Source organism: Armigeres subalbatus, chromosome 2 (genome assembly GCF_024139115.2).
Source record: "Armigeres subalbatus isolate Guangzhou_Male chromosome 2, GZ_Asu_2, whole genome shotgun sequence".
NCBI classification, from domain to species: Eukaryota; Metazoa; Arthropoda; class Insecta; order Diptera; family Culicidae; genus Armigeres; species Armigeres subalbatus.
Window position 1 is genome coordinate 204,104,729 of NC_085140.1, and position 17,520 is coordinate 204,122,248.

Sequence of the window (17,520 nt, forward strand, 5' to 3'; positions counted from 1 at the left end):
CTCCAGAGTGTCGGTTAGGGCGCTGACGTCACCCCTGACTACGGAATCTAACATATTTTTATATTTTAAGTTATGGTAATTTTGTTCTAAACCAGTGACATAAGTAATCGAATGAATTATCTTAAAATATGGCTACATTTCTCAATGCATCAAACTGTTTTACGTAGTTTACGTTGGGCGGTCGTGTCTTGTACATAACCCTTCAGATTTTTTTAAATTTCATTCGAGTCGATTGGCGCTTTGATGTTGCATGAAGAAGAAGAAGCAGAAAGATGATAATCGAAAAAATCTCCACGGGAAACCATACGAAGAAGTTTTTAAAACTTTTCTCAAAAATTTTCGAATTTAATTAAAAACGGTAAGCAGTACAGGGTTGGACTTTTCTTATACTGTGTTTTAAGTGTAATATTACAAAATAAATTTTCGAATAGAAATATTGTGTTTAGTGTACAGAAGAAGAAAAGTCCAACCCCGTACTGCTTACCGTTTTTAATTAAATTGCTTCTAGAATTTTTGAGAAGAGTTTTAAAAACTTCTCCGTATGGTTTCCCGTGGAGATTTTTTCGATTATCATCTTTCTGCTTCTTCTTCTTCATGCAACATCAAAGCGCCAATCATCTGTCATATAATTTGTTATAAGATATATTTATTTTTTTGATTATTTCGTTTTTGGACACAAGATTGAAAGCACGAATTGAAAGCATTGCTGCATCAAATTTCCCATTCGTGGAAAGTTCCAAATAATTAAATCAAACACCATAAAAAAACGTAAACTTACGTGTCAACGCCAGGACGTACGATGCTGCGAAAGAGCGCCCAAACGGGCTTGTGATCCGACGTGATGATGTTCTGCACCGAATCGTATGCCAGACATTTGACCGGTGATGGAGGGTGTGTAATTTTGCTACCTGTAGCACTGCTGATGCGCCGATGAACAGTAGTTACGGGCAACGGTTTAAACTTGTAGAGAATGCGGTCCGTGTACGCGGGTGCCCGTTGCTTGCTAGATGTATCGAATCGCTGCGTGCCTGGGTCGTACTGAAGTACATAAACATTACGAAATGTTGAGAAAGAAGTTATGTGTATACTAAGCTATCAACACACCTTATATGTTGGCGGAAATGTGATCTTCGCCTCCCGAAAACCTTTGAAAGCAGCACCGTCCGCTAGGACACTCGTCAACTGATCCGTGTGCATGAACCCATGTGGCAAATGGGCTGGCAGAGGGAATTGGGTCGTTTCTATCCAATGCATCAACTTATCGCGTGGTTCACTGAGCCTAAAATTCAAATCTCCACACCAGAAAACACTATCGAAATTCTGCGTCACATCCTTGTTCCGATGTTTCACCGTTAAATTCCGAGGAAGATCTAACGAATGGATAATTTTCTTTACATCCGAAACTCGTTCCTTCACTTTTTGCTGATGAGCAGTCAAATGAGATGTCACGAAAAGGAAAGATGTTCCGAAAAGGCTAAATGAAATGGCGATAGCTCCTTTAGTCCGAAAGGCTGTGCCGGGACGTACGGAAAGATTTGCGTCCTCTGGCTCGGAACAATACCAAATCAGATCACGCCTTATAAACGCCGCCAAGTGAAGTGTGCCAAGGCTAGTGGAGTGCAGAAGTATGTGACTTGGCCCAAGTGTCTCCTGCAATGTTACTTCCCATTCGAACCGCTCCGAGTAGGACTCCTGAGTACCAAATACAATTATATCCGGAACGTGCTCGAGAGAGGTTGGCAAAACAAAGTCATTCATTTGCTTTGGTGGACTTTGTCCGTTCATATTCCATGTGCCAACAAAAATTGTTATCTCTCTAGTTGGAAGAACTTTATCGAGTTCGGATGGACCCAGGAGAGAGGTGGTTCCAAGTCTACCATGTAGAAAATTACGTTGGCGAGCTTTGTCCGCCGGTATCAGATGAAGCACGTGTGCCGCCATTAAAGCTTGTCTAGCCAGCGAATCAGTGCTTGCTGGGTTGACAATTCCCGGATCAGCCTCGTTACCCGACGTTACAGTATCAAATGACATCGATTTTCTACTATCGCGACGATCTCCTCCCGGTGGCTCTTCCGTTTCCGCAATATTGGGTGAACTGTAGTGTTGCTCCATTTTTTCATAGCCTTCGAGTTTCGGCAATGGAGGCAAAAATCGCTCCTTAAATCTAGACTTGCTGCTCATTATTGCTCGTTGCGTGTGATTTTGATACTCTCGAAACACTACGGGTTTTGTGACAATCTTGTTATCGACCAATCCTGTTTGGCTATTGCTGTGATAACCGCTGCTATCGATTTCTTCACTTGACGTAACAGCTCCAGCCACATCTTGACCAATTTCCAACGGTCTGCTTTTTGCCCCATTCGTTACTGGGCTAGACGTTTCCCTTCGATTGCTATTTGTCGAAGCCTTGGCGTTAAGTTCCAACCTCAACTGTTGCCGCCGCTGTTGCTGATTCAACTGCGATTGCTGCTGAGTTCCGTAATCCAAAGAAATACTTCCTCCATGTGGATCAGAATATCGATTCTTCTTCGGAGATTTGAGCAAATTTTCATCTACTGAACAGCAAAGGTTGAATGGACCACTCAGTCTGTTTGATGGATAACGAATAGCAGCAACTTGTGAATGATCCCTGCAACGAAGAATATCAAATACAAGATTAGCACAAGGATTGGGACGACTCACGAAACTAGTAATTACAGTTTGCATATAGTGTAATGTTGGGAAAACAAGAGCATCGCAGATCGATAGTGACGAAGAGAAAAATCGATGTCTCAGCGATCAACGATGATCATTAAACTAGTCTAATCGTAATCGAACCATTTGATTTTATACGATGGACAGGCCACATTTTGTAAGATTGAGGTAGGTTGAACCTCATTTACAAACACCAAATGTGATGTTGTGTCTGAATATACCTAGTAGCGATGGTTTCTTGAATTAGAAATTGATTGTCGTCACAGTAATAATACGTAGAACATACTCTTTGACGAACTGAAAGCGTCATCGTCTAATGTAACTAAAGACGTTTGTTGTTCAGAAAATAAATTTAGCTGATAATTTACAACACATTCACGTGTACTATTTTATCATTGCTCATCGAAGTAGAAACTTATTTATAGTCCGGAGACTAAATAGTTCATCCTTCCCAACAATAAAATAATGTATTCGTTTATCGCCATACGTGTCGTCATATTAAAAACATGTACTTTAACTATGGGTAGAGTTAAATGCGCCTCGTCTTAAACCAGCATATCGATAAGCACATTCAACTCTACATACGGGCCACGACTCTAATGATGTGTAAATTGTGCAATTAATCTCATCTTGTAGAATGAATTACTGAATTGGATCTTCCTGATTTATCACTCCCGCAACAGGTACGGTTACCCTACCTAACTCAAATTAACTTACCTCGCGGTAAAATTGTTGCACGGTTTTTGTGACGATGACGATGACGTGTTGTTTGTTTTCGAGGATGGATCAGCGGACGAGTTCGTAGCTGTGGACGATGTTGAAAGCAGATGGTACGAATTGGTATCACTTTGATTGGAAGAATCCTGACGTTGCTGCTGGGGGACAGCTGGGGTATTGCTACTAATCGCATTGCCATCAGTTCTTGCTGGCTGTGCTTGCTGTTGAAGATTCGAACTGCTTGATTTTTGACTTGTGTTTGCCAAATTTAAGGTGGAATTATTTGCCGAATCGGATGCAGCGAGCTCTTCTTCACTTTCAGTACATCGTTGCGGTTCCACTCGCGACGATCGTTTTGATAGTAGACCTAGAAACGGTCTTTTTCCTTTGCTTTGCTTTGAAGTGTCTTGCTTATCCATTGCTTATTTTTTCGCTAAATCAGCGCTAAGCTGTTTTAGTCCTAGAAGTAGTTATTTATTTCGCAGTTGAAAGAAATGAGATTTAGTCTTTTCTGAGGACAACAACAGGTTTGATATGTTTTGTTCTATCATTCTCAGGGGTTCTTAAATGCTAAATTTAACAAAAAAGATTTTTTTATATATCATAGAATGTTGCGGTTTCAAAATATTTTAAATATTTTTTGTTTCAAAATATTTAATATTGAATCGCCTTTACAATAATCGAGTCAAATCTATCGCAGCCTGCAATGAAATATCGCAAAGCATGTCTCTATTTTTTGACTTATATTTACACTTTTCATGAAATGAAAAATAAGAATAAATCAACAAGGAATAGATGGTCGCAGCGACATTTGGTAATCAGCAAAAAATTAAAACCAAAAAAATTTCTGATCTTCTATGGTCTACCTACTTATGTACGTACTTACGTGATATCCGGTTTTTCGAAAACGAATTCCGCTATTACAGATTTTTGTTTCTTGAGTCAGTTGTAATAGTATACAATAATTGACTGCAATCATAACGGTTATATAATAAAACTACGATATCAACGCATACAGTCAATTCTCGCATGTTGAGTCGTTTGAAGTTGCGAATGCAAACGGCTAATAATGCCATCAGTTATGTTCTTCAAAGACTTGTCCTCCTGATCACGACATTTTCTAATACACTTTTGCCGCCGATGACGATCCATTGTTCGTTCGAGATAGACTATTTTAAGCAATCTCGTGCTAGCGATGGGCACTAATGTTTACATCCACCAAAAACGATTGCATCCGAGAATAGGTTTGAGTGGTGCAATTATTCTATCCCTTGTTGGTCAAGCATATAATCATCATAGCGCTGCAGTTGCCAAAAAAAGGAAAACAATTAGTATAGATAAGTTTATCTATCAGGGCTGGTATTAAGTTCTTTTTCTCATTAAAGATATTATGTACTTTATTCATAAAAAGCTTATTTTAACAAATCAAATAATTTCAAAACTTTGATTGAGGAAGATGAATGAAATAAGCAATGCTAATTTGTGAAGATGACAATGAGTGAAGACAGAAAAAGTTGTAAAATAATTTTAACTTGAACTAACGGCTTCAAACAAAATGTATACCTTACAGTATCCATGCCAAGAAAGAAATCAATTCGTTCATCATCATTTACGCTTAAGCTTGCGCAAATCAAAATTTTTCATAACGACGTATGTAACAAAAGTAAACAAAACGGGGTTTTTAATACAACGTGACAATCACACGCGGCTTTATATAATACGCATCGATTTTACTGATTTCAGATCTTCAAATTCTTTAATTCAATCTTTTTGCGAATCGACGTATGTAAAAATTTCTATTTTTGAAGTCTCACTGTTACATACGTCGCTTTAACATATGGAAACTAAGAGCGACCTATGTAACAAAAAAAATTAAAACAAAACTGCAGTTGCGTCAATCGTGCACTATGAAAACCAACCAATGTACACCGACGTACGTGTAGCATACCGGTGTATGTATAATTTTATCGTTTTTCACAGTGAATTTGAATGAACTGAGCTTTGCTGTGAAGCACGCTTATTACGTGCCATGTAATGATGCATGCCAGCGGAAAAAAGTATTGAAAAAAGATTTAGTTTTAAAACAGTTTTAGAAAAAGTTTTGCCAACCTTCTGCAAAGGATTTCTCGAATCTTCATAATTGTTACATACGTCGTTATGAAAAATTATGCTTCAAATATTTAGCTTGTTGTTCAATCAGAGTCGATAACCGTTTGGATACATCTGTCTGTTTGGATATCACTTGTTCATAATTTAAACTAAATCAAACTATTATTTGGAAAAACATACTAAACTAAGAAATATAAATCAATATGTATTCCAAAGGGTTATTTTGAGTTTCTACAGGCTGTACTATAGATCGTGATTCCTACAAAGGCTCATCATTGATATTATTTATCTTTAATGCATACACGTAAAAGATTCTCGTGGATATCTGTGACAAACTATTGCGTTTCAATGTTCGCTACCAGCCCTGCATACGGAAAAAGTGGCAATCTACTTTACACCGGACGTTTCTAAGGACACCTTACCTTTGCTACGAAAATGCTTATGAAAAGCGCTGTTTGTTTATGTTGTGATAACTGCTGTTTGTTGCGTGCCGACCGCCCGCCCCTGCGACGAAACCACGGTGATGGGTGGCTAGTGGGTGGATTTTCCTTTTTTTTTCCTTTCGATGAGTTCGCTTACCACGAGATTGTAGAACTATGCTATTTTTCGCTGTTTTTGCTGCAATTAATAAAATCTTTAATAAGAGACATTAGTAGGATGTACTTTAGTGTAACATACCACGATATTTTAGTAATAATTTATTATGAAATTATTGAAAATAAAGCAAAACCTTGAAAAACCACTGCTGCTCGATGACCAAAACTTTTCTGTGGAAACGTCAAAATTAGCAAAAGAAAAAAGGAATGATAAGAGATGTAAACAGTCAATTCTAGGGATCCTATATTAAGAGATGTGCGAATACTTTTCCAGACGATTTCTCGGTTAACTTTTCAAAAGGACCTAAGTAACATTTTTTTCATGAATTAATTTGAATAGCGCAATCAACAGAACAACATGGAAGCTATTGATTGCAATATTCAAATTAATTCATGAAAAAAAATGTTACTTAGGTCCTTTTGAAAAGTTAACAGATTCTCGCTTAACTTTTTAAAAGGACCTAAGTAACATTTTATCATGAATTAATTTGAATACTGCAATCAAAAGCTCAATTTAATTCATGAAAAAAAGTTACTTAGGTCCTTTTGAAAAGTAAAGCGAGATTTAATCGTCTGGAAAAGTATTCGCACATCTGTAATTAGTAGTTCCGTGAGTCGTCCCAATCCTTGTGCTACACACCAAAATTTCATATCTCGTTCCAGCAAAACAGTTTGCTGGTTTCAAACCAGCAATAAACTTGTTTGCTGAAATCCAGCAATGTTTGAATGTTTTACTGAAAATCAGAAAAAGTCATGTTTTTGCTGAAAATCTAGTGACAGTGTTTATCTGTCAAACTGAAGTGATGCGAGAAGAATACGGCCGCCACATTTTCTCCATTTTCGTAAGTTTGCACAAACCTGCTTTTTTAAATTTGACGGTGAACTAGACGTGTGATAAAGGCCAATAAAAGATTGCAAGAAATGAAAACCTTCTGGAAGGTATTGTTGACTGCTATAATGAAAATTATATTTAACACTACTCTTTATTACAGCCGGATGATGCATGTCTTGGGCTATCAGAGCAAAATCAGAGCCACAAATTTAGCGATGGTCATTAATGCATTGGAAAACCTTTGTTTGCGTAGTGTCCGAAAAGAAATATTTAGAACAATAAATAAAAACCCAAATTAATCCACCTAGCGGTGACGATGCCTTTCTCGATTAAATCAAGATATACTGAAAGTGGTAACTTCGTTTTTTTTCCAATTCCTATCTACCAAAAATGTTGGCAATGTTTTTCTGTAAAATAAGCATAATACCCCAAGTAACCGTAAGCATTAGATCATAGCCTCATAATGACCTTATATTGGCATTTATGTTGCTTAACAGTTAAGTAATAGCATTATTCAAGCCTATATGTTCTATGAAAGCATTGCTAATGCTATGAAGCCCAAACAATTTGGCATTATTATAAGCATTATATTGTTTTGCAATGCTCATTTATTGCTAGATTTAATGCTTTGAAACACTTAACACTTCAAGTGCATAGTTGCTCTAAGTCGGCATTAGGAATGCAAGCCTTGAATCTATTTATAGACATTCAGTTATTAGCAAGGTTATTAGCGATATTTAATCTCGTATTTAATATAGCATATTTGAACCATCAACTTAGAACTCAGCTTCTATTTATATACATTATCGGTTTTTAGGAAGTAAAAAAGGTTTCCTCATCGGTAAATTCTTTAAATATAAGTGGATTTTTGGGGAGCCATCATTGCAATTCGTGAGGCTGTGTAAATTGGTTTACAACACTATGGGTATCCGGGCTTCTTATTAAAAGTTCATTCAGTCTTTTAGTCAAGCTTTACAAACACTGTGTGCAAGATATTTGAGTACATTCATTGATTTCTGGAATTGATAACATTTATTTTAATGTGTCTCTTTTACATGGAATGCTACAATTTTAGCTATTGTCGTACCACAGATTTTGTTTCATCCTGATAATGACGTTCTAAAATTCCATAAAACGATTCGGCATAAATTCCGCCTTCCGAAAAAAAAAACTTTATAAAAATAATTCATCCAGATCAGAAATATCTTGTTGTTCTTTGCTCCCTCGCTGCTAGCCGAAGTACGTTTTTGGAACAGAGGAAGGGCCACAAGATCGGATTGGCTGGAAGAGCTCCACGTCCACAGTTGTAAGCATCAGCTTTCGTGGTTCAAGCTCATCCAAGTCGGATTTTTTTTCCATCGGTATCTGTTCACGAACTTCCTGTAAATAAATAAATATTTAATATTTTAATACTACGTACCTTTTATAACGTTTCAGTTCTAACTTACACAGCGGGAACTGGAACAGACTTGGGAACAGAACATTTTATCCCGGAGTGCCATCATTCAGTTGCCCGTTGGTATGATCGAATACTTTTTAGAATTTTCTTAGAGCAGGTGTTCGAATACTTTTCTATAGGCCAGTTGAACAAATCACAGCCGCTTCTGTTCTCCATAATCTGTTGTTTACAGCGAAAATGGCATGAGCAGCGTTTGAGACAGTACGATGTCTATTTGAGGTCATGGCCGAGACAAAGGCACCTATAAAAACCATTGAATTTCACTCCAAATATTTTATTGCTATACGAAGAACTTACCGATCGCGCAGGATGAATTATAATTCAATATCGAGTTCAATATCACGTATACGAAGCGATGGAAGAGAAAAGTTTTAGGAACTATCGAGATTGTTTATTTTCTTTTGCAAAAACATTTGACGTTTCACTTTCGTTTTTCACGGCAAAGTTGCCAGTTTTACGGTGAAAAAGTTGTTAAATTTTATTTATTTATTTATTATTTTTAAATCGATCATTGCAAACAATAAAAGTTTAATTTGTAAATCGCAAACTTGTAAAGTTCGTGTGTTAATTATTTGTGTAAGAATATTTCTAGCCATAGAGATTATTACCAAAATTATATGCTGCAGTTTCGTAATATCTTGTGTATATGGGGATATGAATATGTGTCGCCGTTATACATTTTTGCAATAGCTCCACCCTAATATAATCGATATAGAACCACACATAAATTAAATAATTGCTAATTCGAGACCACACATAAAGTTTATTTGGAGATATATTTTATTAGTACAGTCGGGATTCGCTGGTTGGGATCTTAATACTTGGGTCACTTTTTAGTTAGGCCTCCGCTGGTTGGGCCATGGCCCAACTAAAAAGCAACCGTACGTCAAAATTCAATGTAAACACGGAAAACGGGATTGGGCGTCACTGGACATCATTTGTGATGTTCAAGTCGAAATACACGTGTTCAAATGGCTGTCAGTTGACCCAACTAAAAAACCGAATTCGTTAGTTGGACCGAGGTCGTGGCCCAACCAGCGAATCGCGACTGTAGTTCGCGTGAAGAATGGTTATGTGTGCGCTGATTTATATCATATAGAAAACTCATTTGTACACTACAGTAAAATCTATGGATTTTTGCCAATAAATATGTGTGGATTTTTAGTAGTGTAAGGTAAATGTATGTAATTAATATTAATGATTATGATTTTTATAATCGCCTTATGAAGCGATTATGAGATGAACTTTTGATGTTTCATAAGGCGTAGCTTATGAATTTCCATATTTTATTTGGGCCAGTGTACTTTAAAATGACCAGTACAAACTTTTACACAAGCACGCGAATGAAGATGAACGTCTGTTCTCTGTGGTTTAAATAATATTCTCAAATGAGACAAAACCAAATTTTCTACTCGGGAACTCTACAATGTGGCTCACATCTTTATATTTGAAACTCATTTTTCCAGAGTCTATTATATATAGAGTTGCGCAAAGAGTGAAGCCAAATCTACCTATTGAACTGTCAAACCGTCTACCTATCGAGCAAAGTAAACAAATGCTTGTTAGTGAGGCGGAAGTATTGTTATCGCCTAATGATTATTATGGCGAATTAAAACGCATGAATGGAAATGTATTAGATTTGATCTAGAAACAGCTTCAAAAACCATCAATACATTCCCTAATAAAGTAGCAACAAGAAACTCACGTGTTTGCACTCTGTGGGTGACCAGGTTATCGAATTAAAAAGCTTTCGAAGTGAACGCTCCCGTAAAGTCACTTGAAGGGTTGAACAAAAGTGAAAGTTGGCAACAGAATAACAAGAGCATCATTCAGAATAAGTGTAAGAAGATCCTCTTTGCGAAACTCTATATAATAGACTCTGCATTTTTCGTTTTTTCTTTTCGTTTGATTTGCTTATCTTTCTTTTCTTTGAATCTTCATTCTTCGTTGATCGATTGTCAAAGTCTGCAAAACTTGTAGTCAACGTAAACATAAATCGCAGACATTTTTAACAAAAAAAAGTTTCGGAAATGATTAGTCAGCATTATTAGTAGAGAAAGATAAAGTGAAAGTGTTCGATATATTAAGACAATTTATATTATTGCGGGCTAATGCCAGAAAGTTACATTCCTACCAAACAATGGATAGCAACAGGAATCATGCATTTTCCGAGAAGGTAGCTCGTTTCTGTACATTGAAATCTGAAATCCACCAATGATTTTATTTATATTACAGCTGAAGGAACAAGTGAATGCCTCATTTGATCGGATTCGGAAGGCACTGGATCTGCGCGAAAAGTTGCTATTACGTCAACTTTCGGTAGTAGTGCAACAATCTCATCACGTCACATTCCAGTTCGATAACATAAAATTTGTGGACGGTGGTGGGGAGGAGGACCTCGTTAGCCGGATCAGGACCTACGGAAGGTATAATATAGATAATTTCAACATAATTCTAAAAGATCCGTACGAGAATGAAGACTATATCCAGCCGGTGGACGACCACGATTTGATGCACAAGAGCTGCAGAAGGGGAGTCGGAGAAGAAGAACATAATCCGGAAAGCGAGGAAATCGTGGTGGAATTCTTCAACAACAAGAGTCTGATTAAGGAAGGGGCGGAAATGGTTCGGGAATCGATTATCAATCTTGCTTTGAATGAAAGCAAGGAATTGATCGACCGAACGTTTGGTGGCGTGAGTATGGGGCTGGAGTTAGACGAGGAACTAGAGCAGATGAAAATCGATTTAACAAACTGTCGTAACCGGGAAAGAAGAACTGTCGATGATTCACTTTCATTGCAAGGTGAAGGTGCACCTGTTGATATTAGTAACAATAACGTTACTAGCACAAATCAAGATGACGACAAGGGAATTGAACAAGCGAAAGTCGCTAGATCTCAGCACATGATCACGAAGGCATCGCAGACTGAGTTAGATAAAATCGGTAGGCATAGCATTACGTCAAATAGCCAGGTGGATAGTAGTGTAACGGATAAATCAACAAAAATGGACCGAAATATGAAAAATGTGTCCACTCTAACGATGAACAACTGTGGCGGCACAATCAATCTTAAAAATGTAACAAATTTAACTATCAATACATGTTCCGATACGCCGGGGAAACAAGTCGAACAATCGGTTGCCCCACCCTGCCCTTCAGAAGAAGGTAGTCCAGAATGCGGTTTCTATAAACGTCTCATCACGGAGAACAAAATTTTGCGCCAGCACATCTTGAAAACCACTCTTTCCAATGTAACACCCCAGGCACCAATCTCGCAGACTTCTAGTGGTTCCGATTCTCCGTCGATTAACACAGAACCATCTCCGATGGACAACTTATCAACCAGCAGCGGTAGCGCATCCAACTGTAACAAACCCAAACGTCTGGCGCTGACGGCAGCCGAGCTGCGGGCCGTGCTGAACCTACCCCAACAGGATAGCAGTCTCACCCATGTCCTGGGAGACCTGTTCGCACTGGCATCGCCGACAACTGTCGCAGGAAAGGCAACGGCAGCTGAGTCCGGCACTCAGAGTCAAGAGCACACAATGCAGATCCAACAGTGGCTGAAGCAAATCATATCGGAAACGGAGACGGAACCGGTGCAGAACGCCGAGATGATGGAATTCAGTCACATCAACAACTAACGGGATGGTGATTCGAATGGATGCCGTGAGTAAGTAAGGATACATGAATCCACGAAACAAGTTCATGCTGGAATATGGCGACATTTCGCAAGGTGATATTATTTTCGCAAATTTTTCCTTCCCAGAGAGAATATTAGTGCTGTCCAATGAGAGCTTGAAGTAGCTCGAAGTTTCTCCCTGTCCTGCTCATGCCCATTTGTTGACAAAAAAGAACGAGCAGGACGGGAACAACTTCGAGCTACTTCGAGCTGCTCATTGGACAGCATTATTATCTTGCGACTAACGCCATATTTTTCAGGTAGAGCTGAAAGTGACTTGTATGATGGTTCATTGCTTCGTAGAATAATGTGTTTTTATTAATAGACGGATTAGTCAGAGTACAGGAGATGGAAGCGATTTTAATATTTAAGTTCCTATTCAGATACTATATTGTTAAAAATTGATGCTATGAGCGTTTAATTTTTAGTGCCCGTAGTGATCGAGGGCGCAGCAGTAGTTCATCGCTTTACCACATAACATAAAGGCATCTTTGCCGAGGAATGTGGTCGTTCCATGATTTTGAAACGCTAGCGAACCCAGCGGTGGGAGTCAAGCTTTACTGAACCAAGCGCATAGAGCAGCAATACATGCTTTGCTGTTTCTTGATTTCGCCTTGGATGTAAACGAGTGCCGTTTGTTTATGCACAACGAGTCTACTTTGAAACTAGCAGTTTGTTCTATGATGCCTATCTGTTTTGTGCTTGGGGTCTCAAGTAGCCTTGCGACCAAAGGCGTAGGATTGCCAATCCGTAGGATGTTCTCAGGTTGGAAACTTTTTCAAAACCCTGTGCATAGGTTACCTATTGTGCTTGCTACACCATATACATACTCAAGCAATGGCGGACACAGAAAAGCTTCCAATTAATAACTGAGGAAATGCTTCTTCTATCGTTCATGTTTACTTTGCTGATCAAAATCCTAACTTTTGCAAAATTGTAAAAGATTGATACTACTGAAACAGGAATTTGAATTGCTTAGCATCAAGCATAAATAATCTCGTAAATAAGAATGCTGTGCACCTCGTATTAAAAATAAGATTATTGTAGTTCATCAGATATATTTCACGTGTAACAAATAAAATAACTTTCACTGTAACTAGTTTAACCAAAAAGCTGCGACAATACCAGCAAAGATCACTTATTTTTTGTTACTAATATAATCAATATAAGAAGCTCTAATTCTCTACAAATGCTTCAAGTGATGGTCACAAAGATTAAGCATCACCATTTATCAATACTTAAAGTATGTAAATCCTTCCCGAATAAGTCCTTCCATAAAAGAGATTGAAGACGAACAATCAAGATTTATTTCTATTATTTAGAATCGTTACTTTACGACAGTTTCACATATCCACGAAAACTGGTATTAAATCAAACATTCTTTCTGTCTATTTAGATAACGGTAATAAAAAAGAAAATTCCAAATACTCGACAAATGTTGAATAAAATGCCATTGTTTTAGTAATACGTATGTAAATGGTAATGATTTTGATGCGGTCAAAACGTGCCGAAGAGATTTAAATTTTGCGATTTAATAAATATAATAATCACGTATAGATAATCCTAGCTATAGATTTATCATCATCCACGAACAGCTTAGAAGCTGGCTGCTATTCAAACTGATTATTTATCGCATTTTAAGATATCAACGAATGTTGATCCCAATATTGGTTTCAGCAGGAATAGAGCACAAGTAAAATAAATAATAAATGTAAATCATTTGATTAATATATCATTTGATCAAAGTGTATTTGATGATGACATCTCCTTTTTTGATGGTGTTAGAAAACCCCTGTGCTCCGCACAGCCAGGGTACATCCTTGGACTACACAGAACACTTTTCCTAAACCCTTCACATGAAACTATGACATCTTCATTCTCCACATATTCGATCAGATCTTGATCCGTTGAGAACAATAAGAATGTGTCCACTGGCAGTGCCAGAGTTCTGACTCTGGTAATGATGGAGCACCAGCATTTTTGGCGTAATTGATTCATTTATAATTTGGAGTCAGTAGTTCTAAGTATAACGAAAATTTTAGTGCATTTTATCGTCTGCAATTGAAAAGGTCGCTTGGATTTTTCCGGAATATTTTTCCAAAAATTTCCAATTCCTGTGTAATAATATAATTGCGACTTTTTACCTTCCCCTCGGATATGTGATCTTGCCGCGATAGGTGGGCTTACTGCTGAGGGTAATAATTATAGCATTCACCTACTCTTGTTTTAATGTGTAACACTCACCTGAAATGTATAACACACCTTGTACTTTGAGCTATGCGGTATGAGAAATCAAACAATAAACCTATTCCATGTTTTGTATTCGAGTAATCAACACGCGTTTCATATTAACTCTCGATCCGAATGACGCTCATTCATTCATTGAGCTCCTGATGTGTTTTCATGAAGTTTGAGCAGTCGCATGCCCAGTTTTATTATAATTGGTGTTATGGCCCCTGCTCTCTTCATTTTGACCCCTGATTCCGACCCTGGTCGAAATTTCAGAAGGTCACTTTCAATTGCAAACAGAATTCATTGAGCTCCTGATGTGTTTTCATGAAGTTTGAGCAGTCGCATGCCCAGTTTCATTGTAATTGGTGTTATGACCCCTGCTCTCATCATTTTGACCTCTGATTCCGACCCTGGTCGAAATTTCAGAAGGTCACTTTCAATTGCAAACAGAATTCATGGAGCTCCTGATGTGTTTTCATGAAGTTTGAGCAGTCGCATGCCCAGTTTTATTATAATTGGTGTTATGGCCCCTGCTCTCCTTATTTTGACCCCTGATTCCGACCCTGGTAAAAATTTCAGAAAGTCGCTTTCAATTGCAAACAGAATTCATGGAGCTCTTGATGTGTTTTCATGAAGTTTGGGCAGTCGCATGCCCAGTTTTATTATAATTGGTGTTATGGCCCCTGCTCTCCTCATTTTGACCCCTGATTCCGACCCTGGTCGAAATTTCAGAAGTTCACTTTCAATTGCAAACCGAATTCATTGAGCTCCTGGTGTGTTTTCATGAAGTTTGAGTAGTCGCATGCCCAGTTTCATTGTAATTGGTGTTATGACCCATGCTCTCATCAGTTTGACTCCTGAATCCGACCCTGGTCGAAATTTCAGAAGGTCACTTTCAATTGCAAACAGAATTCATGGAGCTCCTGATGTGTTTGCATGAAGTTTGAGCAGTCGCATGCCCAGTTTTATTATAATTGGTGTTATGGCCCCTGCTCTTTTCATTTTGACCCTGATTCCGACCCTGGTCGAAATTTCAGAAGGTCACTTTCAATTGCAAACAGAATTCATTGAGCTCCTGATGTGTTTTCATGAAGTTTGAGCAGTCGCATGCCCAGTTTCATTGTAATTGGTGTTATGGCCCCTCTCATCATTTTGACCCCTGAATCCGACCCTGGTCGAAATTTCAGAAGGTCACTTTCAATTGCAAACAGAATTCATGGAGCTCCTGATGTGTTTTCATGAAGTTTGAGCAGTCGCATGCCCAGTTTTATTATAATTGGTGTTATGGCCCCTGCTCTTCTCATTTTGACCCCTGATTCCGACCCTGGTCGAAATTTCAGAAGGTCACTTTCAATTGCAAACCGAATTCATTGAGCTCCTGATGTGTTTTCATGAAGTTTGAGCAGTCGCATGCCCAGTTTCATTGTAATTGGTTTTATGTCCCCTGCTCTCATCATTTTGACCCCTGAATCCGACCCTGGTCGAAATTTCAGAAGGTCACTTTCAATTGCAAACAGAATTCATTGAGCTCCTGATGTGTTTTCATGAAGTTTGAGCAGTCGCATGCCCAGTTTCATTGTAATTGGTGTTATGACCCCTGCTCTCATCATTTTGACCCCTGATTCCGACCCTGGTCGAAATTTCAGAAGGTCACTTTCAATTGCAAACAGAATTCATGGAGCTCCTGATGTGTTTTCATGAAGTTTGAGCAGTCGCATGCCCAGTTTTATTATAATTGGTGTTATGGCCCCTGCTCTCCTCATTTTGACCCCTGATTCCGACCCTGGTAAAAATTTCAGAAAGTCGCTTTCAATTGCAAACAGAATTCATGGAGCTCCTGATGTGTTTTCATGAAGTTTGAGCAGTCGCATGCCCAGTTTTATTATAATTGGTGTTATGGCCCCTGCTCTCCTCATTTTGACCCCTGATTCCGACCCTGGTCGAAATTTCAGAAGTTCACTTTCAATTGCAAACCGAATTCATTGAGCTCCTGATGTGTTTTCATGAAGTTTGAGTAGTCGCATGCCCAGTTTCATTGTAATTGGTGTTATGACCCATGCTCTCATCAGTTTGACTCCTGAATCCGACCCTGGTCGAAATTTCAGAAGGTCACTTTCAATTGCAAACAGAATTCATGGAGCTCCTGATGTGTTTGCATGAAGTTTGAGCAGTCGCATGCCCAGTTTTATTATAATTGGTGTTATGGCCCCTGCTCTTTTCATTTTGACCCCTGATTCCGACCCTGGTCGAAATTTCAGAAGGTCACTTTCAATTGCAAACAGAATTCATTGAGCTCCTGATGTGTTTTCATGAAGTTTGAGCAGTCGCATGCCCAGTTTCATTGTAATTGGTGTTATGGCCCCTCTCATCATTTTGACCCCTGAATCCGACCCTGGTCGAAATTTCAGAAGGTCACTTTCAATTGCAAACAGAATTCATTGAGCTCCTGATGTGTTTTCATGAAGTTTGAGCAGTCGCATGCCCAGTTTTATTATAATTGGTGTTATGGCCCCTGCTCTCCTTATTTTGACCCCTGATTCCGACCCTGGTAAAAATTTCAGAAAGTCGCTTTCAATTGCAAACAGAATTCATGGAGCTCTTGATGTGTTTTCATGAAGTTTGGGCAGTCGCATGCCCAGTTTTATTATAATTGGTGTTATGGCCCCTGCTCTCCTCATTTTGACCCCTGATTCCGACCCTGGTCGAAATTTCAGAAGTTCACTTTCAATTGCAAACCGAATTCATTGAGCTCCTGGTGTGTTTTCATGAAGTTTGAGTAGTCGCATGCCCAGTTTCATTGTAATTGGTGTTATGACCCATGCTCTCATCAGTTTGACTCCTGAATCCGACCCTGGTCGAAATTTCAGAAGGTCACTTTCAATTGCAAACAGAATTCATGGAGCTCCTGATGTGTTTGCATGAAGTTTGAGCAGTCGCATGCCCAGTTTTATTATAATTGGTGTTATGGCCCCTGCTCTTTTCATTTTGACCCCTGATTCCGACCCTGGTCGAAATTTCAGAAGGTCACTTTCAATTGCAAACAGAATTCATGGAGCTCCTGATGTGTTTTCATGAAGTTTGAGCAGTCGCATGCCCAGTTTCATTTTAATTGATGTTATGTCCCGAGATCTCATCATTTTGACCTCTGAATCCGACCCTGGTCGAAATTTCAGAAGGTCACTTTCAATTGCAAACAGA

General features: G+C 38.5%; 2 protein-coding genes across 8 annotated transcripts in view; one reads left to right on the forward strand and one right to left on the reverse strand.

Moving 5' to 3' along the window:
- The window catches only part of LOC134211523 (inositol polyphosphate 5-phosphatase E), a 35,967-nt gene extending 29,666 nt beyond the window's left edge, over positions 1-6,301 (reverse strand). Inside the window, exons 1-6 of one of the 4 annotated variants that reach the window (XM_062688440.1) lie at positions 6,199-6,301; positions 5,943-6,138; positions 4,298-4,712; positions 3,412-3,871; positions 1,105-2,629; positions 779-1,038 (exon numbers count right to left, since the gene is read on the reverse strand). In XM_062688440.1, the coding sequence (XP_062544424.1) occupies positions 779-1,038; positions 1,105-2,629; positions 3,412-3,830 (2,204 nt within the window). In that variant the 5' untranslated portion in view covers positions 3,831-3,871; positions 4,298-4,712; positions 5,943-6,138; positions 6,199-6,301. Of the gene's footprint in view, positions 1-778; positions 1,039-1,104; positions 2,630-3,411; positions 3,872-4,293; positions 4,713-5,942; positions 6,155-6,198 lie in introns of those variants that run through there. The other 3 variants (XM_062688443.1, XM_062688442.1, XM_062688441.1) reach the window with 3 other exon arrangements.
- A 4,013-nt stretch (positions 6,302-10,314) lies between these two features.
- On the forward strand, positions 10,315-13,820 carry LOC134211524 (uncharacterized). Of its 4 annotated transcripts, none has more exons than XM_062688445.1 (3): positions 10,315-10,583; positions 10,643-12,081; positions 12,355-13,820. In XM_062688445.1, the coding sequence occupies exons 1-2, from the start codon at positions 10,548-10,550 to the stop codon at positions 12,050-12,052; spliced, it is 1,446 nt and encodes a 481-aa protein (XP_062544429.1). In that variant the 5' UTR covers positions 10,315-10,547; the 3' UTR covers positions 12,053-12,081; positions 12,355-13,820. The 4 variants fall into 4 exon arrangements, 2 of the variants coding, with proteins under 2 accessions (XP_062544429.1, XP_062544428.1); XR_009979036.1 differs by having other exon boundaries at positions 10,316-10,583; positions 10,643-12,144; positions 12,351-13,820; XR_009979037.1 differs by having other exon boundaries at positions 10,316-10,583; positions 10,643-12,144.
- The last annotated feature ends 3,700 nt before the right edge of the window (positions 13,821-17,520 follow it).